Below are 25,147 nucleotides of genomic sequence, written 5' to 3' on the forward strand. Positions count from 1 at the left end.
AAAGTCCAAAAAGCATGCCTTACTAGAAAGATACAATTTTTAAAAAAGTTTTTCAACATATCACCAAAAATGACATTAGAAAAATGAAATTAGGATTTTGCCAAAAATGTGTTCTAATTTGTTTAGATTGTGTCAAATGTGTAACAAAAACACTATTGTTGCAAAAAATAGCCACAAGTGGGCAGCATGGTATTTATAATTGTGTTCTGTGGAATTCCTCGATGGAATTTAGAGCAGTGTTTTGTTTTGTTTTTTCGTTCTTGTATTTTGCTCCAGGAAGTTTTCCAGGAAAATATCCACTTCTTACACAGTGTCTATCAGTCCCATATATTCCTATTCTGAGTCCACTTTATGAGTTCTTAGTTACCTTTATTAATAACATTAAACAGAAAACAACTTTAATGCTACAGAACAGAACTTGCTTAAATAATACAATATTTACATCTCAAGCAACAAACACCGTGATTTCTTCATTTCCTACTCAGCTTCTGGAATACATACATACACAATACAAATTGAATTTTTTATAACGCACAAAATACTTTTAGTGCTGTTTTCACATGATGCTAAACTGTAAAAAAGCAGTAGCTGTAGCAGAGGAAGTAAGCAAAATACAAGAGACTGTTTAAAGTGCAGGGAGGAAAAAAAAGTGCGGGCCTGCAGGAAATGATGCAATCTTGAAGCAAAAGTCTATCAAAGAATCATTGTTTTTGGCTAACATTTAGAGTACCCTATTGACTATTAATTTTCATCTGCTATTTGATGTCATTAGACGTGGCACTGGCGTTGTGGATGTTTTTATGTTGTCCAACACTGAGGAAAAAGCATTAGCAACAAGTGTAAAAACAAAACTGAATCTACTGCACGTGAGGTTTAAACCTCTCTGAATCCTGAACTGTTTCAACAAAATCCAGCTGCATTTACTAATCTTTGTCATCAACACATTCAATGTGTTTTCCTTGATGAAAAACAGGTTAAAAAAAACATGGTAATTCTGAGCCAACTTTCATAAATCTTTGTGAATTATATGCTAAGTTTTAACTTAGAGAAAAGTTTATAGTGTATATATTCTAACCATTTGCTAACATTAGGCTTTTAGGAAAAGTTCTAGCCACTGTTCAATTTAATCAGTGAGTTGACGTAAGCATTTTTGGTAGCTCACCATTACCTTCATTTATATTGATTTATTATCACTTCTAATTGGCTTTTTATTTAGCTACTTTTATTTTATTATAATTACTGAGTATATATTGCATATTGGCTTTTTATTTAGCTACTTTTATTCGGCTAATTACTGAGTATATATTGCGTGAATCAAATCAATTTTTTTTTTACTACCTATGCATCGCAAATTATTTTCCAATACATTTTGGCAGTTTCCCTGTTTTAACGGGTGCACCTTTGTAGAAGCCATTTTAGGCTCAGCGAGTTTTTTGTCAAGTTGACTCTGCTGGAACAAAATAGCAAATATACAACTTTTAAATGTCTTTTTAAAAGTACATCAGTTGTATTTAAAATGTAATTAGTTGTCGCAGCTCGAGGTTGGATTTTAGTTTTTAAATGTTCTTTATATTTTCCTGAAAAACATTTTTAATATTGGGTTGTGACTTTGTTGAAAACAAGCTAAAACCTATGAGAGCAAAAAAAAACAAAAAAAAAAATATCAAACTTTACATTTTACACAGTAAAGACGACGTCTCAGTGTTTTCTTTTTAAACATGTAGTGCTTCAGAAAATCGATTCCAGGGAAAAGACTTTTTTTGAAAAGACACAGACTCGGCTAAGACTGAAGCTGAACATAGTTGGAGATTTTTGAACTGTGACGACGACCGAACACAATCTCATCACTGAGACACTTGTTTCAAGTTAAAAAAAAAAAGAAAAGATAAATGATTGCTACCTTTATGTTGATTATTCTTTTGTTTGTTTGTTTTTTACTATATTTGGTCACAATGACTACCTTTATGTTGATTATTCTTTTGTTTTGTTTTTTTTACTATATTTGGTCACAATGATAATGACTGTGTGTGTGTGTGTGTGTGTGTGTGTGTGTGTGTGAGCAGACTTTACACTGGGTGTTGCTGCTGTTAGGTTGTAAATCCAACATGTGCAGAGAGTCCAGTTTCTTATGTTAAAGTCCTTAAAGTGTGATCAGTTCCAGGGTAATTTCCCCTATTGGAGACTGACTGGCCAGAGACTGAAGGAAGTTGATGGACTGCAAGACAGACTGAGTTTCCTGCAGCTTCTGCTCCGCCCACGGAAATGTGATCTACACACACACACATGCAGGTTTTTACATTTTTGTAAAAATGTGTGTGTATACATACAGTATGTATGTACACACACACATATGTGTAAATGTATTTGTATATATATATATATATGTCTTACCTTAACAATGATGAGTTTTTTGGACAAGTCCTCGTTGTTACTCAGTTCTTCTCCAAAACACAGCGTGACACCACACTCAGGAGGTTCACCTCCCTGTGAATAGAACTGGTCCAGTTCTGCGGGTACAGAACACACAGATCCTTTGACAACCAGCTGATGTATGACTGCTTTTCTTCACCTACATGCTATTTTTTATATTCTTAGGATTTCATCATTAACATTTCATCAAAATCACGTGTTTCATATTTGTACCTGTGACGACTCAGACTTACGTTGTTTGAAAGCGTCTCTGCTGAACAGCAGCACTGGCTCCGTGTTCCTCTCCATCTTCTGGAGTCCCACAGTGCTGGTACCGATGTTATTGTCTGTGTTTGTGTGCGGTCCGGTCCAGAAGACTCGTCCCTGGCAGTACCTTTTGGCGTAGACCCCCTTGTGCGTGGAGGTGAGGACCACTCCTTTCTCCATGAAGGGCAGAAGCGTGTGCAGCCCCTGCAGCTCCTCACCCGCAGGCAGCGTCGACGGGGGCTCCGGCAGGTGGATGGGAGGGAATCGGTCCTTCAGGACAGAGGGCGTAGGAGGCACCAAGGACGACGGCAGATACTTAATTCGTACATCTTTACCCTGGACGTGGCGTCTGAGGACTTCCTGTCCCAAATAAAGGACCGCGACGTTGAAGGAATCCTGAACTGGAGAAGAGATGGAACAGTTTAGAAGAGATTAAAAAAGAATTATAAAAATATAAAATAAGATTTGATGTAAAACACTAATGTTAAACATTGCTCAAATTAGCCCATAGATATCTAAAAGTTAGTTAAGAAAAACATTTAGCTCCTGAGAGTCTACCATCTTGGGGGAGGTTCTCCTGGATACGAACGTCCAGCGTGATCTCATCCACCGCTGCAGAGACACAACGGGAGACAATAGAAACACTGATGAGGAAGAAATGGAAGAAGAGCCAATGACAGATATCCTGCCAGCAGGGGTCACAGGTGGGACCCTAAATGTAGTTTTCCTGAAGACCCTCTGCCTGGATTATAATCTGAGGCTGCGTGAAGATAAACTCACTTTCTCCCTGGATGGAGGTGGTGCTGTGAAGAACTGTCTCCTCCACCTGGACACTGATGTTGTCCTGCAGCAGAGAGTTGACCACACACTGACAGACACACACACACACGCAGACCAGGTCAGACGACAACAACCTGAACAACTTTAACTCCATTATGATTAATGTTTCTCTGGCCAAGCATGATCTGTGGCTAAGCATGATCTGTGGCTAAACATGATCTGTGGCTAAACATGATCTGTGGCTAAGCATGATCTGTGGCTAAACATGATCTGTGGCTAAGCATGATCTGTGGCTAAGCTAACTAAATCCTGTTTTATTTCTCTTGAAATTACAGCTGATTATCCCATTTAATTTAGTCAGCACCTTTTTTAATAGTTTTTTTATTTATTTTTTCACATGAATTATGTTTAATGACTAAGTTTGTGCCGTATCTTTAACTAACTTTTAGCTAATGCTAATAGGTTAAGCTTGGGTTATTGGTAAATTACGCTTAATGTTACAATTAAAAATGGTAACATTGTAACATGGTAATGTTTTTTTTTTACTGGTCTCCTCCATCTTTGCAGATCTCCACAGCATGAAACCCAGCAAATAGTCTCACTCTGACTCACCAGCTGTGGCGTCACCGTCATCTCCTGCTCCTCCTCTGTCTCCTCCTTCTTTATGTGCTTGACGGCAGAGACCTCCTCGCTCTCTGAGTCGCAGCTGCTGCTGCTGCTCCTCCTCCTCCTCCTCCTCTTCAATTGCCTACTGTTCCTTTTGTCCTTGCTCTTCTTCTCCGGCAACAACAACCCTGAAGACAAACAGACAGAACCAGGGAGCGTGGTCAGAGTGTGTGCACTGCTGCTCTCCTCCACTGTCCTGAGATCAGTCTGTGAACACAGTCAGTGGAATTCATCTGCTGCAGTTTTCCCTCTTCTGAACCCTGCAGCCCTGCAGAGAACCACGGCTTATCCTTGAGAAAAACACACTGTAAAAACACTGTTTGACAAGAGGAAGCTTTGACTGTACATCCGGTTGTTAAGGAGAGACAGAGAGTGAGTCAGAAACAGCTGAGGAAGCAACAGGAAACAACAGGCCGATGTGGTGAAGTCTGAAATGTAATACTTTATATATGTGTGTGTGTGTGTGTGTGTGTGTGGAAACCTCTGAGTGTGTCTGTAATGTATTACAATTAGATGAAGTGCTCTGGTTGACTTGTTCTCTCATATGATTATGTGAGAAAAAGATATCACATGACACAAAGACTTGAGTGGAATTTAAAGGAGGGGTCATCAAGGTCGTTGTTATCTGATGTGATGGAAAGACTCCCCTCGCCCAAGATTTAGTGCAACACAGCGGCCAATCAGCAACAAGAAACACAGTTTGAAGGAGCCCACCTGCTGAAGGGAGGATGAAGGGGGGCAGAGACTGAGACCCACGAACCTTAACCCTAACATTCAGACTGATGCTCTGTTACTGCTCCATCCTCCAGACTCAACTTGGTCAACATTTTCAAAACGTATTCACTCTTCATTTGAGTGAATACATTTTTCTTTAGAAATGGCATTTATAAATAGATTTAAGAACCTGTTTCTGAATCAGGAAGAGTTTAAAAAACAAACAAAACAACTTGAGACTTTAATCCCGTTCAATCTCGTTCAAAGTCAAAGAACAAGAAAACACTTTTGTCCTATTGTGTACAACTGTGTGTCAACAAGGTTTTTTACACTGTGTGTGTGTGTCAGTGCACTTGACTTTTCACCGGTTTGAACCACTTCACTAAATAAAGCTCAACTCAAACAACCATTGATACGATGACGTTACAAGAAGAGGTTTGCCGTTTTATTCTGCTGTTATTAAGTGTTTTTTCTTTCATCCCACTGAGGCAAAGACTGTCAAGAAAACAACAGGTCTTTACATCATCACCATCTTTTTACATCAGAGCGTTTGAAAGGAACGCTGTAAGAGTCAAAGAAGTAAGATGAGAAGGAGTTCTCTGAAGGAAACACAATCCAAACCTGCCCGATGTGTGTGTGTGTGTGTGTGTGTGTGTCAGTCTCACCCTGCTCACTGATGGGGATCAGACGATAAACTTTGTACGGCTCTGAGATGTCCAGCTGACCTCGGTCCGTCACCTCCTTAAACTCCGGGCTTTTGTTCAGTGCACAGCGCAGACGTGTTTTCCAGGATGCAGGATTGTCTGGAACTCCGTCCCTCAGCTTCCCTTTGAACTCAGCCCAGGCCTGTGCAGTAGGTAGTAGTAGGACACAGGTGTTACCGTCAAGGCCTGCTCAACATGTGGACACAGATTTACTCGACTGGGATTTGGCCTCAATCTAAAATGTCAGCACAACCTTGAAGATGGCAGCATCCTCATCTTTGCGAAAGTCCTGCTTCCCCGCGTGCTTCCATGGGATTCGAAACATGGTTTTGTCCTCGTCATCCCACTGAAGTCCAGGATATTTACCACTGCTCACCTACGGAAAACACACAAAACATTAAATAAATAAAACCCAAATACACACTTGTACAAACATACTGACAAGTAAAACTTTTCTTCCAGTAAAAGTGAGGTTTTATTCAGTGAATAATGTGTTTGGGAAATATACTGAGGAAATGGGTTACTGTGTCTTTAAGAGACACATGAATAGCTGGCCTACTGCTGCCTCGTGTGGTCAATCCGTACTTCTGAGTAAAGTAACACTTTCACCCATATAGAGAGGCGGCAGTAGACGAACACTTCCTGTCAACTGTGATGTTAAAACAATGAATTGATGAGCAGCAGATGAAAGAGTGGTCCTTATGTTCGACTTTGTCTTTCCTTCTCTCCCCCCTCACACACTCCCTCCTCCAAACTCTCGTCACCCACTACTACACCAACGCCCACACACTCGTTCACTCAGCGAGACACAGATGTTTTGTTTGAACGTTTGGTATTAATAACAAAGAAACAAATGTTGTCGGCTGACGTTAAGCTCGCCGTGAACTAGTTTTACACATAGTTTACATACACATTTACCAAACAAAGAGTTGTTTTTGTTTAGTTTTAGCTTCACGTCTCTCAGCTTTCCACAGCAAAAGATTTAAAAGAATGGCCTTCCGTTGCTGCAGCGGTTGTGTGTTCCTCAGAGGACTACGTGTTATTTACGTTGGCTGACACTTAGTTTCACCTTGCCTTATCTGGTTAACCTTCTTGCCATAGATTAACCATTAATTTTTTAGGTAAACTTAGTACTGTACATCGTGACTGGCTTTTATACGTGTTTTAGCAAATTTATTTTTTTTTTTTGCCAAATCTATGAGATATTTTTTTTTTTTTTTTTTTTGTGCCAAATCTATGTTTTAGCTCAAGCTTGCAAGACATCCTCCTACCCCCCCAAGACCTTTGACCTATGCCCCCTAACCTAGGGTCAGTAATGGAACTACAAACCAGTCAAACAGACACCTAGGGAACATAAAGAAGAAATATAGAGCTAATAAAAACACACAGGGGGTTCACACACTCACTATCTCAACTAAACAAATCCAAGCTGACAATTCCAAGCACTACAGAAATAAATGAAATACATGCTAATATCTCTAAATCAGCTTCCACCAACGTAGACCACCTGAGGTGCCTGCAGGGTAAGATCTAAAACTAGTCAACAAGAGAGGGTCAAAAAAATGTACTGCAACAGTGGATTTTGAATCAGTTACACCTGCAGTGAAGAAGAGTGTCTGCTATGGTATGTCCCAGAACCTATTATTAGTATTACATTGTTTATGAAGACGGTATTTAACAAGCAGCTCTCTGTATTACTAAGTTCCCTTGAAGTAGCTCTCAGTTTCACAAAGGTTGGTGACCCCTGCTCTAAATCATCACGTACAACTGATCACAACATGAACCTCATTTGTCATACCAACCCCAAAACAAACACTCACCTGTTCGACGATCCAGGAGCGCAGTCTGCGCGTGCAGCGCATTCTTCCTGCTGCCATAGGAATCTGTGACCGTTTAAAAACCAGACAGACAATTAAACACAACACAATAAAACGCCGTCGTTGGTCAGTGTGATCTAGTCAATAGTCCTTACACGTCAGTTTAGAGATACTTTCTGTTTCGCCGTAGCTGTTGTATCTAAACAAACTACGCTATTAATACAAAACTGTGGCCAATTGTACTGTTTTCGTATTAAGTCTTTAAGCTGTATTTTAATTACAACAGCCATTGAACACTTCGCCAAATGTCTGCACAGGAAGGCACCACATATCAACACAGAATTCTACATGAGGTCTGGTTGACGTTAAACAACAATACAAAAGTCCAAAGTTGACATATGAATAAAAATATAGAGCAAGAAAAGTTCGAAAATGGCTTTACCTTAATTTCTCCGCTCTTGTCTGCTCCGGTTGTTACTGAAAGACTGAACTCAATATGACTGACTCTCTCTCTGTGACGCTGCTTATCTATCTCTCTCTCTCTCTCTCTGTGTCTCTCTGTGTCTCTCTCAAGCGCTTTCTCAGACGCGCCTTTTCACAGAAATCACGTGACATTCAGAAATCTGAGCACCATTTGGCCACAAGAGGACGACAACGGACAGAGAGAAGTGCGAGAATGATTTGAATTTGAATGATTTTCACATAACCGTGAAAGTGAAGGGACAGTGTTAGTATATTTCTTTTACTGTAGAGTAAAAAAAATACTACTTCACATTGTGTACGCTAATTCAATTAAACGCAAGTAGTGGCTTTATATCCTAGGTCTTGAGTCATTGTTTGTGTTGAGCTGTTGCTTCACTGATGAGAAAAAAAAATATTGAAGAATATTAAAGTTTTTCGTTTTTCAACTATGTCATCCTCCAGTTTAAAAACTTAAATTTACCAATTTCACTACACATGTAACTTAAAGGTAAACACATTTATTTAGAACATTTTGCTTAGTATTTTGTAATTTAAGTGTTTATGTGAACCAGAAGATTTTGAGCATTTTTGATTTGAACGCAACATTTCGACATAAGAATGAACTTCTATATAGTACAGAGAAAACTGATTGTCTCCTTCATCTTTTTGTTTCTCTGATAATTAAAGAAAATCACCGTTCACTTTATGGCCTATGCACTAAATTACATCACTGTAATAAAGAATTTCCAGTGAAGTTCAGGGATTTCTTCACTTGTTACGAGGAACTCTTTCTCCAAGAGGGAACTCCATCAGTTTCTGTCAGAACATTTAGAAGAAGAAAAAAAAAAGAAGTTTAAAACCTAAACACGGTTTGAACATAAAAATCTAAACACAATGATGTTTTCGTGACTCTTCAGCAGTCTTACATATTTTTGGGACCATTCTCTGTTCTTCATTTTCTGACATTTTTTGTAACGTCTCTCCAGATCATTCTGTAGTGTCTAATCTTTTTTAAGATTTTAAATTTGACAAATTTTGGGATTTCCTGAATAATCTTTGTCATTTTCCTTTTGACTTGAATACATTCCAATACCTTTTTGTTCAAACAGTTTAAAGAGCTTTAAAAAAAAAAAGCGATGTCAGACCTTGCGCAGTCGTGGGTAGTAAGCATCATCTGCCTCGTTGTCCACTCTCTGCAGCGTCACCTGGTATCTCTCGCAGGCACGATTCAGCTCCTGATTGTCGTAGAGGAGAGCTGGGTCCAGGGTGTGAGCGTTGATCAGACTCACCAGGTATTCTTTGTAGTGTTTTCTGCCCCCAAACACACACACAAATATGCTTTAAAACATTATACATTTTTATATATTACAGTCAATTCAGTGGAGGTCAGAAACTCACTCGCAGAGTCCAGCTTGTCCAGGCTGAGTCTGGCCACCACATGGAGAATCTTCCTGCTGCCCTCCCTCATCTTTCTGCTCCATTACTCCACAGGCCTCCGCTACGTCCACACACAAACGTTTCAAACACACTATTATTCCGATACAAACAAACGTCTTTAAGACACAATATAATATATAACTAACTGTTACATGTACAGTAGCAACAAAATCCTGGATATTTGTAGAAAATAATCAAAAGTCAAAATGTTTACAAGTGGCAATATATTGGTGAAAGTACATGATGAAGAGAATTAAAAGAAATACCAAAGAATTGCAGTGAAAAGTCTGTATAATTTAGACAACTATTCAACTGAATATGAATTCTTTGTGAAATGTTTTTAAACTGTTTTTAAAAAGTCAGAGCATAAAAGGAAAATGTTACCATTTTGAGCTGCGTTCAAGGGATCTGTGTTAAACTCCACACCACATTTCTGAAGAGGGAAAATAAATACATGAAGAAAACATGTCATTGCATTTTTGTTTGTTTTTATCCAGAGATAAATACATAAATACAGAGATTTAGACAGTGTTTTTCAGGTGCTGCCGTCTGTACAGTACCTGCAGCAGTGTCTGTAACCTGAGTGGCTCCCAGTCTCTTAGATAGAAGAGACAATCTCGAGGGTGATGAGCGTGCAGACCTGTGTGATTACACTGTGGAGTCCTACACACCGTCTGTAGGGGGAGCAGATAAGAAATAAGTATTCTGTAATTACTGCACACACAGAGTGAGAAGAAGCAGCTAGAACAGAACAGAAGTACAGGAGTACAGAGCAACAAAATTAGCTTAGCAGCTCTAGCACAGATGTCCCAAAGTGGCACAGATGGCAGTACAGAGGATGAAGAAAAGTATGAAGAAATGATGTTAAAAATGAAGAAAATAATAAATAAGTAATAAATAATAAATTTTAAAAAATCCAATACGTCTATTGTATTTTATTAATTAACCTGAATTACAATGCACCTTAATTAATAATTCAAACTACTGATCCAGGAGCTGCTCTTCATAGAAAAAAAAACTTCTCTGCCATCTCTGGGTGAACGCACCTTGTGGTAGGGGTTGTTGCAGCCACTGCAGAACTGGTACCTGCACTGAGAGCAGCTGAAGTGCATGCAGCCACCTTTGGTCAGAGCGTACTGGAACCTGCAGTGAGGACAGGCTGCAAAGAAAGACGTGAGGACACCATATTTGTCTTTTTTATTACAAAAAAAAATCCTAATGTATTTGAGACGTTTTGACATTTTAAGGAGCAAATCAAAAATAAATTATTTCGGAGTTCAACAGTGTGTTTTCACTACTTGTCCCTGAAGAAGCCTTGAATGATCGCGTAAAACATTGTTGTGTTTAGGATTTTCTCCATTTGTGATTTTCCGTTTTAAGGACTCATTTGTAATGAAGCCTTACTGATGCCATTGTCTCTCAGGTAACCAGCCAAACCCTGTCTCTGGTATTCTGGATCGTTGTCTCTCTTCCACTGCTGGAACTGTTCACAGGTCAGATCCTGGTGCTGAGGCTCCCACTGGGACCAGACGGAGACAAAGAGAAGTCAAACGTCAGGACAACAACTAAAAACCACACATTTACATTAAAAATAGTGATGTCTGATAATATCAGTCTGCCGATATTATCGGCCTGAAATTAGCATAGTTATGTAATATCGGTAGGATCCTTAGCGACAACACAATGCCTGGGTTTTGCCAAATTTGGGGCAAACGGCTGCATATATCCATATCGGTTGATATTGGAATCAGAAATGAAGAGTTTGGACCATATCTGCATATCGGACACCCCTAGTTAAAAGTGGTGTTAATCTGATAAACGTAAACTAAATATTCAATAAATGTCTTAAAAAACTGAACCAACGACAAGAGCAACGAACAAAGAGGTGTGAGGCACTGGTACATAATGGAGTCGTGGCTTTAGCACCACATTGGCTAAATGAATAAAAACACTCACAGGCTTTTTACACTGAGTGCAAAAGCTCTGTCGGCAGTAGGGGCACGTGACCTTCAGCTGATTTCCGTCGTTGATAAATCCAGAGGTGCACTGAAAGAAAACCAGGGCATACGAAGAAAACTGAAGAACTGCTGAAAATGTGTTTGATTTAAAACATTTAAAAACCTTCCAGAAACAACAGCTTAAAAAACAGAAAAGTGAGTGAACTTACATGACAGCACCAGAGGAACTTTGGGTCCTTCATCAGAGCGTGTTCTGTTAGTTTTTTATGAAACAGCTCAAAGACGTCAGACTCCAGACACTCCCTCAGCTGCAGAAAAAAATAAAAATAAGTCCTTCTGTCACATGTACTGATCATTTCAGCTCTTTTTCATTCTTTTTTTAACCTGTTTTTTTAAAGAATTATTGCAGTTGTTTCTCCGACCTGTATGTCCAGGGTGGAGAAGTAACTGTCCAGCTGTTCTGGGTCATTGATGTCCGGCTCTGAACAGACAGGACAAACCATGTCTCTGATGTGTTTGTCTCTCACCGCAATAGTGAAGTGCTGCGTGAAGCACTCCTGACACACGGAGCACTGACAGGAAGTCAGGGACTGCATCTAGAACACGAACAAGAAGACATCACAAATAATGACAAATGTGTGAAAATGGGGGGCACGGGGAGGAGGGTGAGCTACTTCACTTTAGACAAAAGTTAAAGCGTTCTCCTAAAATGCTCTAGAACTTGTCTCATGCAGAACCTATTGTGCAAGTCTCATTTTACAGGGTAAATTTTGAGTCACCGTCCCGGCAGGCATGTTTTCAACAGTCTGAAGTCTAAGGGTATGACAACATAGCCCACAGCTGAGGCTTGAATAAAAATCCCTCTGAGTCGCCAACTGACTCACCTTCCCACGTGGGAAGATGTCCAGACAGCAGGGACACTCGTTGTTAAGAAGACGTTTAATGAACTCTTTGTCAGGTGACTCCTTCACAGCTTGAACCACGTCCTCCAGTGAGTAGGAGACGTCAGGCTCCTGTAGCAGAGACAGCACCAGCTCACACCGACCCCAGCTGGGCAGGTTGTACAGGGCCAGCAGACGCCGGCACATTCTCTGTAGACAAAACAAAGAGTAAAAAGAAAAAACAAGTCCGTATTACAAACCACACCCTGCCATAAACACGCTGGCACATGTTAAGGCTCCCAGGACTCAGCACCTGTTTGTCTTGGTGTTTTGGATCAATAGGTGGCTCAACCTGTTCGCTCCATATACGCTGGTGGAAAGGTTCCAGCAGAGGGCGCTGAAGTAAAGACAACGCTCCTTTAACTTCACCTGCGCTTTGTCGCAGTGCCTCCTCACACTGAGCGACTTCTTTGAAGCCCAGAGAGTGGAGCTCCCTCATCTGGACAAACAGGAGGTGACAACAAAGTTAACCTCAGATCGTCAGAAATTATTTCGTCAGAAATTAGTAAGTGGATCTATGTGGAACACGTGAAGTTATAATCTGAGAGATTAGATCCAATGAGATTATTTCCATTTTGACAAGTTTAGACAAGACTACATGTTTTTTTCTACATTACTACATTAAATATATTATAAAGCACATATGGATCAATCTCCAAATGTTGAATTAGACAAAAGTCAGTACTAATAAAGATCAAAACCTTTGTGTTTTCTGTGGTTGTTTTGTTTTTACTCTAATCTGGATTATATCACAGGATTATTTTGGGTACCTTGGCCTGACGGTTTCTCAGCAGCTGTGTCACTGCTCTCTCTGTGTCTCCACCTGCTGCTAACCAGGCCTGTTTGGCCTCAGCCCTGGACAGTTTCAGACCTTCACCTGTGGACACTCCCTCAGCCTCAACTGGGTATATCCCAGAATCCCCTGCTTTAGAGCTTAGCTGGACAGAGGCAGCAATGGCGCAGATTTCATCCAGCAGGTGGGGTAGCTCCGATGAGAGCCAATCACAGGGGTCAACGTCGCTGCTGCGGCAAACGCAAAGGGCTGCGTAAATTTCCTCCGGACTGATGCCACGTGTTTCTGCTTCCTGAGAACAAATGATGGTATAGATGTGTGTAAACCGTGGTGGGGAAATAGCTGTGGGAGATAAATATTCTTTTTAGACGTACCCGTATGCGACGAATGAGGTCCATTCCATCCTCCCTCATCACCTTCTGCCTGTGCAGCTCCACGTCCTCTCTGAGCTTCAGCTGTGGAGGCTTCACAGCCGGCTGAGGTTTGTCTTTGGAGACTGGAGGTGTTTGTTGAAGGGACTGGAGGACGGCGTCTGCAGGAGGTTCTTTACACGGCAGGTTGCATATTTCACATGCTGTTGTGGTCTTAGCGTTGACAAAGGTGCAGAACTGACAGGTCCACTGAGAAGAAGAAAAACAAATGCGCCAAAAAACGACATCAAACAAGGCACGTAGGACAAACTGATTAAATCAAAAAGATCACCTCAAAAAATGAAAAAAACTTTTCTTAATTCCTTCATTCAGCCATCATCAATGGTTAAAAAGTAACCATTAGTTAGACTTTTAGTAATTAAAAATAATAAATAATAATTAATACCTTTGTTGTATCAGCGCGAGATCCTGGGCTGAACACCTTCGGGGGAACGAGTGGTCGGGTGGCCAGACGAGGGCGCTCACACACCTCACAGAGAATGCTGCTGCCTTGATTGACCATAGTGCAGCTCTTACACTCCCACTCTGAGGAAGTGGACAACAACACTAAGTCCTGGAGCAGCACATTTCATAACAAAAGACATTTCATATTATCAGGAAAAATATTTCTCTGACTAAAAACCTGTGTTTGTTGATGCAGGAAGTGAAACAGAGTTTTCTTGAATGTTGGAAGCGGCAGTGGCGAGTCGGGGCCGATCGCAGGTGGAACAGAGGACGGCCCGCATCTCATTGACTGTGGTGCAGTGAGAGCACTCCCAAGTGGACAGAGAAGGACTGACAGACAACAGACCGTTAATTAATTAAAATAAACTCGTAGTTTTTACATCAATGCTAATTCATATCAAGGTTTTTGCTTTGCTGGGTTTTTTGCTCACCTAGAGGTTTTGGCCAGTGTCAGGAAAATTCTGTTGTGTCCTTTACGGTCGGGGTGGGAGTGAAAGATTTTGTCACAGTTCACACACAGTCTTTGGACACAGGTGGAGCAGTGAGACTGGACGACAGAGACACCACAGAGGCCACAGGTCTCTTGAAAGGATAACATATATACATACATATATAGCAGCAGTAATTTTGGGATTTTTTTCCTGGTCTTTTTGACTCACCCTCACTGATCTTCTGGATTTTGTCCCTCTTGTGACTGGCTCTGCTGGGGTGTCGGTGAAAAAGCCCGTCACAGGCATCACAGAAACACTGACCATTGCAGGAGGGACAAACTAGTGAAGACGAGCTGCCGCACAAATTACACTCAGAGTCTGCAAACACAGGACAATAAGAGGCAGTGAGCTGCGACTCTACAGATGACATTGTGCTTTTTGTTGATATTACATACATTAAAACAACATCTGTATCAGCCTCACCTGCTGCTGGCTTTGGGGGTGGAGCTACATGGGTGCGAGGAGCCGGTTTAGGCGGAGAGAGTTTGGTTTCATTCTGCTGGTCTGACGATGGGACAACAACCTGGTCGCTCCCCATCACATTCTAAAGACAAACAGCATCACAGGCAAATATATAAAGGGTGGAGGAAACAAGGGCACCAATGAACATCCATTATGAAGTGGTCAAACACAAGCTGCCATTTCAGATGAAGTAACTTTGCTTTTAGTCCTGTTCTCAAGTAAATACAACTCATAATAAAGAGAGTAACTAAGGAAGAACATGGTGGAAGAAAATAAAAAACAGACCTGCTGCTGTGAGATGAATGGGACGACATCTTTGAAGCTTTCTACGTGAGGATGAGTTCCCTAGACAAAAACAAAAGGATTTTCTTTATGATGAATGGATTCTGATGCTTTGTGACAGGAAGGAAGAAGTTACGATGAGAGCTAAAAGACCAACCTTAACTAACATATCCACCTCTGTGCGTAAGGTCATGACCTCTAGTGTAACTGCTGCCACTTTGTCAGTGTCAGGTTCACTGACTTCATCAGGAAAACTAAGGCCGTCGACCTGCTGGTTGGTGTAACCGTAGAGAAAGAGGACTTTGCGTCCTCCCTGAGATGGAAAAACCCCGGGTGAAAACAAAATTAACCACAAGACTTCACTTGTTACAAAATGTGAGTTAAACGTGAGCATTAGCTAAAATTAGACCAGGTTTCTGATGAGTATAAATGGTTTATAATAAAAGCAAATATTTCCAACACAAAAACCACACACAAAAAACAACAAACAGTAATGTAGTAAAAAATTGCAAAAAAAAAAGTCTGTTTTCCAACACAAAAACCACACACAAAAAACAGTGAACAAACAGTAACGTAGTAGAAAATTGCTAAAAAAAAGTCTGTTTCAGACTCAAACTCACCTTCACTGCATCCACTGTGGTTCTGAAGACTGGGTTGTTGTGTTTGACACTCCTCCAGTATTTGGGCCTGGCAGGGCAGGCCAGGTTACAGCCATACTTCTCCAGGATACTCAAGGCCTTGACGAGCCGACTAAGAGACTCCCAGACCTACCAGAGAGACAAAGACAAATGTTTCAAAATTATGTATGAACTTAAAAGTGAAGGTGAGCCGAGAGAGGAGCAGCCCTGACCTCCTGTCTACTGCTGCTAGTCGTATTCTCCTTCAACATGGCTTCCACTGCCAGGTGGCAGTACTTCTCTGACAGCGGCACATCCATGTTAGCGATGGTCTGGACATCAGACTTTACATCCTGGGCCACACCTGAAGAAGACAGGATGGACTGTGCTCTCCTCTTGACCTCATCCATCTGCACAGATGGAGAGCTGCAGCTCATGGCTGTAGACAGAAGAAGGAGACCGTTCAGTCCAGATGTAATTCCTTTACTTTTAAATTTGATTAAAAAGAAACACATGGAGTTTAGTCAATTACTAGTAATTATGTAACAAAACATCTTTTGTCATTTTGACAAAAAAAACAGTATATTCTGTATTATTATATATTTTGAAGGGCTTGAACTTTAAAATGTTATGTCAATATATATTTTGAAGGGCTTGAACTTTAAATTGTTGTCAATGAATTCCAATTACAATACAAAAAAATACATATTATATTGATGCCCTGTTCTCTACTTTAGCTTAATAAGTATCTGCCCCCGCCCCTGCTGCGGTGGAGAAAGTCCAGATTAATAATAGACTCACTGCACAATGATAGCAATAAACTGCTGCAAACCTGAAAAATAAACTATTAAACAGACCTCGACACTGCCCCTGGTTACCCGAGTACTTGTAGGTCCTTAATGTGTTTTAAATATTTGTATGTTCAAAATCCAGACCAGAAAACCTCATTTCGCTTGAGATGAAATCGAAACTTTCTAATATCCAATACACGTCGAGTCAACAAAGTTGACGTCGGTATTGTCGTATTTGAAAAAAGTTTCCCCTCCGTCACTGAAGTCTGTGCGACACAGAAAAATATTAAATTAAGTCTATGCTTAAAATGTGTGTTATTATTCTGTTAAAGTCTCACCCGGGTCAGTTTTGTAGCTTTTGCGTTTCAGCTTCAAACGCGGAACTTCAGTCTCTGTTGTCCACTTCCTCTCTGGTTTTCACAACAAAAGCAGACATCCTACAAAATAAAAGACGTAACGACACAAAAGTGATTCTTTTCATAATATTATTGTTTATTAAATATCTACAATATAATTGCACCACTTTGCCCCCACACTAAACAGGAACACTTTGCACGTTTGATGCATCATTTGTTAAAGAAAGAAAAATATAAATATAGAAATAATGCTTCTTTCTCAAATTGGTTTAGTTTTGAAGAACATGATTAACGAATTCTCCCTTCCACCCCGTGGTATCCACAGCTAATCATTTGTTTGCATACATGGAGTCACTGTTTGCGGAGGTTAAGGTCTGTGTCAAATACGGAAGCGTTAATGTAAAGCACGTGTTTTGCTGAATCTGTTGCCAGTGGGTCAGTAAACGTAAGAAGTGTATCCACAGGGGATGGACCTCAAACTTAAAACAACAACGGGGTCTAATCCGTTGTGATTCAGGGGTGTGTTTCAGTGTTAGTGGGCGGCGTCAACTGAATAATCAAACCGAAAATAAAAAAAAAGGAATAAAGGAGGAAATAAAGGTGGTAACAGACTTCGTCCGTTTCTCCTGCAGCAGCTGCAGCAGGGAATATTGTCGTTTTTACCAAAAATCTCGGACTTTGTAATACTCTTTAATTTGAATTTAGTTGGGAATTTGAATTCGCACACTTTTAAAGCTTCGTCATGTCCAAAACGTCATCGCTGAAGATCAGCAGCGCCGCTGCTCTAAAGGTTGGTACATTTAAATACAGGACAATTCGAACGGTGTCATATATACATATACAAATACATATTAGAAAATATTGTAGCCTGCGTTGATTCAGCTGTGGTTTGTGATACAGTGAAACACAATATTTTACGTTTTAACAGCGGAAAGTCCCGATGAGGAAACGAAAGTGAAGGCAAAAGTATGACTATAAACATGACTCCACGGTTTGACATTTGAACCGATATATACATAATAAATATATTTTGCACCGGCCTTAAAATTTAGTGCAAACCTGTTTATTTATATTATCGCTTAATCATCACAACAGATAAGGTTTGTTTCCTGGTGCAGTGGTCACATTATTTGGGGCTTATAGGCCCTCTAGTGGTTGATTTTATACTGCAAATGTCTGAAAAATTAACATGAAAAATTATTATTAGAATTATTAGTTATCAGAAAAACTTAGGAAACATTCTTAAATCCTTGATTTTATGGAAGTTTAATAATCATACTTTTATTATATTTAATTTCTGAATTTGTGTTTATAATATGCAATGATATTAATCAGTTTTTTATCTTTACAGGTGGAAAACTACCGTCAGTCCCTGTATCATGAGGTCGGTACAGATAATTATTATAAACATATTACAAACTTATGGCACTTTACATTTGACCTCCTAAATGATATATCTGTCTGTTTCCAGGCAGAGAATCTGTTCTCCAGCTATATCCCACAGAAGATCACACACCTGGACACCATGCTCAAAGTCAGGGAGTTTTTGATTTTAGATAAAGGGCAGCGTTTACTGTTTGTGATTTAAATTATCTTAAAACAATTAAACTGTTTTTTTTTTTAAATAAATTTGTTTTTTCTAGGACGATGCCTTCAGTATAACAGACACATCCTCACTGCGGGCTCCACTTGACATCCCTATTCCAGATCCTCCTTCTCCAGAAGATGAGGTACATGAACTACCCAGACTTTAACAGTAGATGGATTAAAGATATATTTTTAAAACCTCTCACCATGTACTCAGTCTTTGCAAACCTAAAGAAAGGTTCATAAATGTTTTCTTGTTATCAGACACAAACATGAACAAATATAGTGTTAAATTCTGGTCCAACAGGAAATGGAAACGGATGATAATGAAGATGAGAAGAAGAAGAAGAAAAAAGGTAAAGTGTATTTTTTTAGCCTGTGGTATCAGCCCATCACCACACTACGTACACTAAGGCTATCTTTCTGCAGCTCCAAAATGTGGCTTCATCAAAGGGAATGAGAAAATTATGCTGCTTATGGAACAAGTCAAACCTGAGATTGTGGCTCTGAGAGAAACCATCATTAATGTAAGTCAAACTCAAAATCATGTTGTGGAAGAGGAAACATTTGAAACCTTTCATTTGTTTTACACCATAGTTCACATTAATATCAATTAAATAAACGTTTCCTTCCACTCAGGTTTCCTGCTGGATTCAGCTTCTTATCCCCAAAATAGAAGATGGAAATGACTTTGGAGTCGCCATCCAGGTGTGGTTTTATTTAAGTCAGTCGTATTCTTAATGTAATAGTCTTACTTTCATTTTAACTATGGTCGTGAGTTGGTCATCACATACGTATATGTATAATACATATGTATAATGACTGGCAGTAATTTGTTCTACAAGCTGCTGTCATCATTTTCATTTTTTTCCCCACAGGAGAAAATTTTGGAAAGAATCACTGCAGTTAAAACCAAAGTTGATGGTTTTCAGACCAACCTGAACAAGTAAGTCAAACATCATGACTCCCTCAGATTCATACTAAACTAATTTGTCACCATTTTAGTTAAATATAATAATTTTATATCTGCAGGTACTTCTCAGAGAGAGGAGACGCAGTGGCTAAAGCTTCTAAAGAAACTCATGTGGTGAGATTTTGACTGTGTCATATGTAAATTACAATTCATTTTGGCAATTAATGAGAGCTGAGAAAATGTGACTGTAAATATCCAACTAAGCTTCTGTAGCAAATACAACTCCTATGTCTTTTTGCATCTGGGACATGACAATTACAGGTTGTGGAAAAGACAATGATATAGGAGAAAAGAATGTTCTTGATGTGGGAGACTGGTCATTAATCTTACCTTCTTTATCGTCCCTGCAGATGGATTATCGCTCATTGGTCCACGACAAAGACGATGCCATCTATAACGAGATCAAAGTGATAGTCCTCGACATACGTGGCTTCTATGTGAGTCACTCTCCACATTTTACCTGGAACATAATTAAAATACTGCAATAACAAAAAACATTCATTTATTTTCTTGTCTTTCCCCTAGGCTGAGCTTTATGACATCATCAGCAAGAACCTAGATAAAGTGACCAATCCCAAAGGAGAAGAGAAGCCTTCCATGTACTGAGGATTCATAAAATCAATAAACATAAAACGAAAGAAGTGCTAAAAATGTTCAACCACTATCTTTTATCTTCTTTGCACTAATGTTTAAGTGTTTTGGACATCAAAATGTAATAAAAACACAAACATAGACGGTGTGAGATTCAATGGTTTGTTTATAACAAAACAGTTTCTTTACAAGATACCTTAGAAAAATCCACATTGCTTAATTAAAAATGAACAAAAACAACTTTCCAAAAAAAAAACATCCTTCTAAATAACAAGATGAGGAACTTGAACAACAATAGTAATGTAATCAACTAAAAAAAAGGAAAAAAACAAGAGCAACACAGTGCTTCAGTGACTCAGACTTCAGGACCTTCCCCACCAGGAATTAGCTGTAAAATACACAATTAAAGCAATGTCTGTTTAGTTTCACTCAAACGCACAGAAACAATCATTTCAATATTATGGAATAAGAATTTTTCAAATAATATGCATGTGTATTCTACCATTGTGATGTTGTTGCCATTGAGGAGGATCTGGTCCAGCTTGGTTATCCTTCTCCCCTCTGGTGTGATTTCACTGAAAGAATTATTTATTTTTACAATTCATTTGTTCCACAGAAGCTTTCACAGGAGAAGATTAACAGCAAATAAAAAGTACACTTACAACTCTGTCACATCTTCCAAAACCATATCTGAGATGCTGGGTTTAGAATTTTTTTTGCAATAACTTGAAATTGTCAATTTATTGATTTGTTAAAAAACAAAGACTTTATGTATCGTTGCAGTTGTTGAGTCTTAATTATTGGACTTGTTATCGTGAACTTTTTAAGACAGCGAAGTGAAAGGATACTGACAAAGTCATCAAATCCCAGCAGAGTCCCGACGATTTCTTTGTCGGTTTTCATGACAATGTGAATCCGGGAGCCGATACATTTATCCACAAGCTCTGAAAAGAAGGTAAATTGTCGGCTAAAGTTACCAAAGACGTCAAATATTAAATCTGTATCCAGAAGTTTGCTGTGCAATGCCAGGAGTAGCTTCTGAAATGTAGCTATATCGACATCGTGAGGATAAATGATCTTAAACTCGTTCATCCTCACGATGGAGCTAAATTTGACACATTATGTACTGACCGAGTTAAATATCGAAAATTGTTTGGGCCTTTTGTCAAATCAAACAGGATAGAAAACACAATTTCACATGGTAAAACACAAGAAACTTTTGAGGGGCGAATTAAAACTGCTTCCATCATATTTATCTAGTTTCATAATTTAGCTACAACGTCAACGCTACGACACATTAAACAATAACACATAACAAGTAAACATGAACGAAAACATTTTCGATAAAATGTCGCAAATCGTCACAAACCGAGCGGGAGTAGCTGAGATGGGTTTGTAGTCTGCGTGGACGCCATTTTGGATAGTTAGTCTGCGCATGTTCAGAAACTAAAAGTGGAATAAAGAATCATCAATGACTAGGCAAAGGAAATCGAGTGCGTCTCCACGATCGATCAGATTACAGTCAGTTAAATACCAAACTAAAATAAAATATGTTGACTGTTTTAAGAAACTTGCAATATATCACGGTTCTAACATTGTTATGAAGTCGATATAACACTATATGTAGTTTGATTTAAAACGGTTTTTAACATACGATTATATCGAAATGAATTAAATGTAAAAAAAAAAGTCTCGTTTGAAATGACGAAATTATGTTTTTATGAATAATAAAGTAGAATTAAAAAAAATAAATTTAATAATTTTCTTTAGTGGTTTCTCTCTTATGTTACTTGTGTTGTCCTGTACTTTTCAGTATTTAATAAAGATCGCGGAAGAGACGTGTCTACTTTGCCAAGCAAAGTTACGTTAAATGCGGGGCGGAACAAAAACCTTATTCCCTGTAAGGACTTTAAAGTGTTCAAATACTCTATGTCTATTTAAAAACATATACATATACTCATTGTGTACTATGTAGTATTAGTTTGGGACTAGTTATAAAATTTACCTCAGAGACATAGACTGACCACATAAGGCAGGCCCTGTGACCTAACATTAGTATTTTTTCTCCTGACCTTTGGATCTAGGATTTAAAAAAGTTCCTGTATTGAAATCTAACAATCCTCATCTGTTAGGCAGCTGTAGCAGAAAAATAATGTGCACCAACTATCATTCAAAATACAGAGAAATAACAGCATTTCTTTCAGCCCAAACAGAAATACTGACCTCTTGTGGTCATTTTTGGTCACTGAGTCGAACAATGACTTTCAAAGTAACACATTTTAACTTAGCGGTGGAGGCAGGAGCATATTTGGTTTTGGATTTATGGTGGTGAAACTTTTATGGTTGACCACCTTAAAGAGAATCTCTGTGACTTCACATGGATATAAACTCTATGAGTTGAACTTTTTACCTTACTAAAATCAGATGTTTTCTTTTCCGTCCCTTCAGTCACTGGCAGCAGGTTTTCATTGACTGCTCTCCAAGTGTCTGGCTGCAGCTTGGCTGCTCATGATGGAAACTCTAACCTGCAGTGTCAGACAACAGACATATGTCAGATCCCATTAGACTAACTTTGCAGTGGAGGAGACACATGAATGTGTTCACGTTCAACAGTTGAGCTGTGATTATCCCTGCAGCTTTAGCCAAGGACTCTGGTTTTAGAACATCCTGACCCCCTGACCTGCTGCTCAACCTGCAGCTGCAGCCTTAAAACTGACCTTTAGCTTCTTGTTTTAACACTGTGTTTAAACAGACACCTATGTTCAGGCTCTGAGCCACTACAATATTATATATGTGTTGGGTTGTCTGTAATGTACAGATGCATGTCATTTTCACTTTTTTTACTGTTACCTGGAAGAGGTTTTATATATATATATATAAAAACAAGCCTGTTGTGAGGATTTATGGTATAATTTCAGATATTTCAGGAACATTTTGTGCTACTACTGATTTCAGATCCTGCTGCCAGTGGCGCCTGCATAAAATTCTTTACAGATGTGGTCAGTGAGAACTTGAGGGTGGCACAACAAAATGGTTCTCTCTATTTATCAACCCTAGCCTTTAACCATGTTTGCCTATAGCCTGTGATCATGGACTTCATAACTTCCTCCTTTCACTCTCATACCTGTTGTACATACAGTATGGTGCTATGGAATAAATGTACACAAAAAATAAATACATGTGGTATTTACCAAGCTGTGTCTTTGACATCTTTTCATTCAAAGGCCGTTAGCAGATCAGTTAACATTCAGGACAAAAATTGGGGCAAATGGTCAAGGGCGGCCGTCGACGCTCCTCATCACCTCCTGAAAGTGCTGCTAGCAGCTGCTAACTAATTCTGAGATTAAGTAAAGTTATAGCTAGAGATTCAGCTCCGTGATTCCAGATGCTGCAGAAAACTGAGTCTGACTCTGTTTTGTCCTTTCTCTTATTTTTATGCCTCTGTGCCCGTGAGGCGTTTTCAGGGTCTGCTGACATTAAATTATATGTGTTTCTACAGAATCACAGTGAATACAGGCTTAAATGGGCTGGGCACAGACGACTGTGGTCACAGACTGTGGAGCTATTAATATAACCCTCGCTCTTGGGGCTCCAGCTTCTGATAACCTACCATCAGGCTTTAACTGAACGAAGCAGTGATGAGGGGCAGCTGCATCCAGGATGTTTCAAACACCACTTCATGTTTCTGACTCTGAGTTTTAGGATTAACTGTGTTTCTGGTCAGAAATGGTAAAATATTTCTGTTTAGTATGTTTAAAGATGAGTTTTATCCCTGTTGTTTCTTGGTATCAGTCTTCTGGATGTAGGTTAGAGTAAATGAATGGAGGCTGTTGCCATGGTGACACAGCCTAAATCACACCGATGCTCAGGTAAAATTGTTGTTTTTTTGTTGTAGGTTAATTGTTGTAGGTTAAACAAGAGAATTTGGAACCTGTTGCAGAACAGCCTTCCTCCTCCTCCTCCTCCTCCTCCCTCTATCTCATTACAGTCCCTTCCTCCTCCCTCCCCCAGTCACCTCCTTCTCCTCTTCTCCCTTCAGTCTTTAACTCTTGTGGACATAGGAAAGATGCTGCTTCACGGTCTGCTGGTTCTGCTGGGAGTCCTGGTGCTCTGCAAAGGTAAGAACAACAGCAGATTACTTTTCTTTAACTCTAAGTTGGATATTTTATTAATTTATTGAACCAAGTTTTGCCTTTGAAGAGCACTTTAATCAGTGGATTTTACTCAACTTGAAACGCACAGAAAGTCACACTATGTGTGGTTGTATGTGTATGTGTGTGTGATTGAGAGATTGTGTGTGTGTGTGTGTATGTGCAGACAGGAGCAGATTACAGGAGTGTAGGAGAAAAACAGATTAGGTCGACCTCAGCTGCTGCAGGTTAAAGTTTAAAATAGAAAAAATAAATAATATTGATCTGTGCTCTCTCTCTCTCTCTCTCAAACAAACACACACAGAGACACACACACACGCTAGACCTGAGTTCTGTTGAGGATTCCATGTCCTCCCTGTGTCACTGATTTAACTTCAGAATAAACAGTGTCTGTATTGGGAACCTTTAAACCTTAAACCCCGCCCCCGGGGTTGATTGACAGCTACAATTACTAGTTGTGTTCACAGGAGGGTGGGTTCTGATGGGATAATGTTGTGTTTTTATAGCAGTCCTGATCCCATTTAAGGGAACATTGCGCTAATCGCCGATCCTGGCACTTCATAACCTGCTGTGCTACATGACGTGCTAAAGATTTGCTTTGCTGCTAAGGGGATTAGCTAAGTTAAGGGTAACATTCAAAGTATCACAAACATGAATGAATGAAGTTTAGCTTAGCATAAAGAGAACTAATTACATCGTAGCTTCTATCACAGCCGTAAGCACACTATTCTAACTGTTTGTTTAGAATAGTTTTATTAGAACAAACCCAACAAAGATTTGGTAAACTAATTAATTAATTAAAACATACATGATGACTATGGGCCACTAGTCTCCTCTAATCTGAGATCAAGGTTGAACTCATGACCCGTTATGCTGGAAACCAGACAAACAAATAATCCTGTAGACGATGGTCAACTTTGAGGTTTGTGTAGAGGATGAATATGGGCCAAGGCCTGAACATGTAAGTGAATCATTAGACGTAAACTGACCCAGATTTGTTAAAATAACGCAACCTCTCCATCA

The 25,147-nt window shown here is 39.4% G+C and overlaps 5 protein-coding genes across 8 annotated transcripts in view; 2 read left to right on the forward strand and 3 right to left on the reverse strand.

The window, feature by feature from the left end:
- Positions 1 to 1,323: 1,323 nt before the first annotated feature.
- Positions 1,324 to 8,166, reverse strand: irf9 (interferon regulatory factor 9). Its single transcript, XM_008307822.3, has 11 exons — positions 7,800 to 8,166; positions 7,361 to 7,423; positions 5,794 to 5,916; positions 5,502 to 5,682; positions 4,069 to 4,250; positions 3,457 to 3,544; positions 3,235 to 3,288; positions 2,664 to 3,077; positions 2,392 to 2,507; positions 2,050 to 2,269; positions 1,324 to 1,958 (listed from the first exon to the last, which is right to left on the reverse strand). Exons 2-10 carry the CDS (start codon positions 7,415 to 7,417, stop codon positions 2,141 to 2,143), a joined length of 1,344 nt encoding a protein of 447 aa, XP_008306044.1. The 5' UTR covers positions 7,418 to 7,423; positions 7,800 to 8,166; the 3' UTR covers positions 1,324 to 1,958; positions 2,050 to 2,140.
- A 155-nt stretch (positions 8,167 to 8,321) lies between these two features.
- Positions 8,322 to 16,961, reverse strand: LOC103377157 (E3 ubiquitin-protein ligase RNF31). The gene is made up of 24 exons (XM_008307821.3): positions 16,805 to 16,961; positions 15,909 to 16,114; positions 15,679 to 15,825; positions 15,216 to 15,371; positions 15,062 to 15,121; positions 14,738 to 14,858; positions 14,483 to 14,632; positions 14,255 to 14,405; positions 14,002 to 14,153; positions 13,765 to 13,904; positions 13,323 to 13,568; positions 12,926 to 13,240; positions 12,409 to 12,594; positions 12,099 to 12,305; positions 11,637 to 11,810; positions 11,424 to 11,522; positions 11,213 to 11,302; positions 10,661 to 10,775; positions 10,303 to 10,415; positions 9,817 to 9,930; positions 9,641 to 9,689; positions 9,218 to 9,317; positions 8,965 to 9,130; positions 8,322 to 8,635 (listed from the first exon to the last, which is right to left on the reverse strand). Exons 2-24 carry the CDS (start codon positions 16,110 to 16,112, stop codon positions 8,588 to 8,590), a joined length of 3,303 nt encoding a protein of 1,100 aa, XP_008306043.1. The 5' UTR covers positions 16,113 to 16,114; positions 16,805 to 16,961; the 3' UTR covers positions 8,322 to 8,587.
- Positions 16,962 to 17,340: 379 nt separating this feature from the next.
- psme2 (proteasome activator subunit 2) lies at positions 17,341 to 20,119 on the forward strand. The gene is made up of 11 exons (XM_008307820.3): positions 17,341 to 17,612; positions 18,174 to 18,206; positions 18,294 to 18,356; positions 18,466 to 18,552; positions 18,717 to 18,765; positions 18,839 to 18,936; positions 19,049 to 19,117; positions 19,288 to 19,355; positions 19,442 to 19,496; positions 19,733 to 19,819; positions 19,908 to 20,119. The coding sequence occupies exons 1-11, from the start codon at positions 17,565 to 17,567 to the stop codon at positions 19,986 to 19,988; spliced, it is 738 nt and encodes a 245-aa protein (XP_008306042.1). The 5' UTR covers positions 17,341 to 17,564; the 3' UTR covers positions 19,989 to 20,119.
- Positions 20,120 to 20,121: 2 nt separating this feature from the next.
- lsm5 (LSM5 homolog, U6 small nuclear RNA and mRNA degradation associated) overlaps positions 20,122 to 25,147 on the reverse strand; it is a 5,553-nt gene continuing 527 nt past the window's right edge. Inside the window, exons 2-7 of one of the 3 annotated variants that reach the window (XM_025054634.1) lie at positions 23,989 to 24,083; positions 22,384 to 22,498; positions 20,822 to 20,917; positions 20,636 to 20,663; positions 20,476 to 20,548; positions 20,122 to 20,361 (exon numbers count right to left, since the gene is read on the reverse strand). In XM_025054634.1, the coding sequence (XP_024910402.1) occupies positions 20,329 to 20,361; positions 20,476 to 20,548; positions 20,636 to 20,663; positions 20,822 to 20,876 (189 nt within the window). In that variant the 5' untranslated portion in view covers positions 20,877 to 20,917; positions 22,384 to 22,498; positions 23,989 to 24,083 and the 3' untranslated portion in view covers positions 20,122 to 20,328. Of the gene's footprint in view, positions 20,362 to 20,475; positions 20,549 to 20,635; positions 20,664 to 20,821; positions 20,918 to 21,342; positions 21,463 to 22,383; positions 22,499 to 23,988; positions 25,138 to 25,147 lie in introns of those variants that run through there. The other 2 variants (XM_025054635.1, XM_008307818.3) reach the window with 2 other exon arrangements.
- lipib (lipase, member Ib) overlaps positions 23,990 to 25,147 on the forward strand; it is a 4,437-nt gene continuing 3,279 nt past the window's right edge. For both annotated transcript variants that reach the window (XM_008307918.3, XM_025054633.1), the window contains exon 1: positions 23,990 to 24,091. In XM_008307918.3, coding sequence (XP_008306140.2) covers positions 24,040 to 24,091 — 52 coding nt within the window. In that variant the 5' untranslated portion in view covers positions 23,990 to 24,039. The remainder of the gene's footprint in view (positions 24,092 to 25,147) is intronic.

This window comes from Cynoglossus semilaevis, chromosome 3 (assembly GCF_000523025.1).
Source record: "Cynoglossus semilaevis isolate Cse_v1.0 chromosome 3, Cse_v1.0, whole genome shotgun sequence".
NCBI lineage: Eukaryota > Metazoa > Chordata > Actinopteri > Pleuronectiformes > Cynoglossidae > Cynoglossus > Cynoglossus semilaevis.

Coding starts and splice junctions, on each gene's coding strand:
- irf9 (XM_008307822.3), bottom strand. CDS start 7,417: ATGGCAGCAGGAAGAATGCGCTGCACGCGCAGACTGCGCTCCTGGATC. Junction 4,251..5,501: donor GATCCCCATCAGTGAGCAGG/GTGAGACTGACA, acceptor GTTTGTCTTCAG/GGTTGTTGTTGCCGGAGAAG. Junction 3,078..3,234: donor GGAGAACCTCCCCCAAGATG/GTAGACTCTCAG, acceptor TCTCTTCTCCAG/TTCAGGATTCCTTCAACGTC.
- LOC103377157 (XM_008307821.3), bottom strand. CDS start 16,112: ATGAGCTGCAGCTCTCCATCTGTGCAGATGGATGAGGTCAAGAGGAGA. Junction 13,569..13,764: donor CTCGCGCTGATACAACAAAG/GTATTAATTATT, acceptor TCTTCTTCTCAG/TGGACCTGTCAGTTCTGCAC. Junction 10,416..10,660: donor CCTGAGAGACAATGGCATCA/GTAAGGCTTCAT, acceptor CTTTCTTTGCAG/CCTGTCCTCACTGCAGGTTC.
- psme2 (XM_008307820.3), top strand. CDS start 17,565: ATGTCCAAAACGTCATCGCTGAAGATCAGCAGCGCCGCTGCTCTAAAG. Junction 18,357..18,465: donor ACCTGGACACCATGCTCAAA/GTCAGGGAGTTT, acceptor TGTTTTTTCTAG/GACGATGCCTTCAGTATAAC. Junction 19,820..19,907: donor TCGACATACGTGGCTTCTAT/GTGAGTCACTCT, acceptor TCTTTCCCCTAG/GCTGAGCTTTATGACATCAT.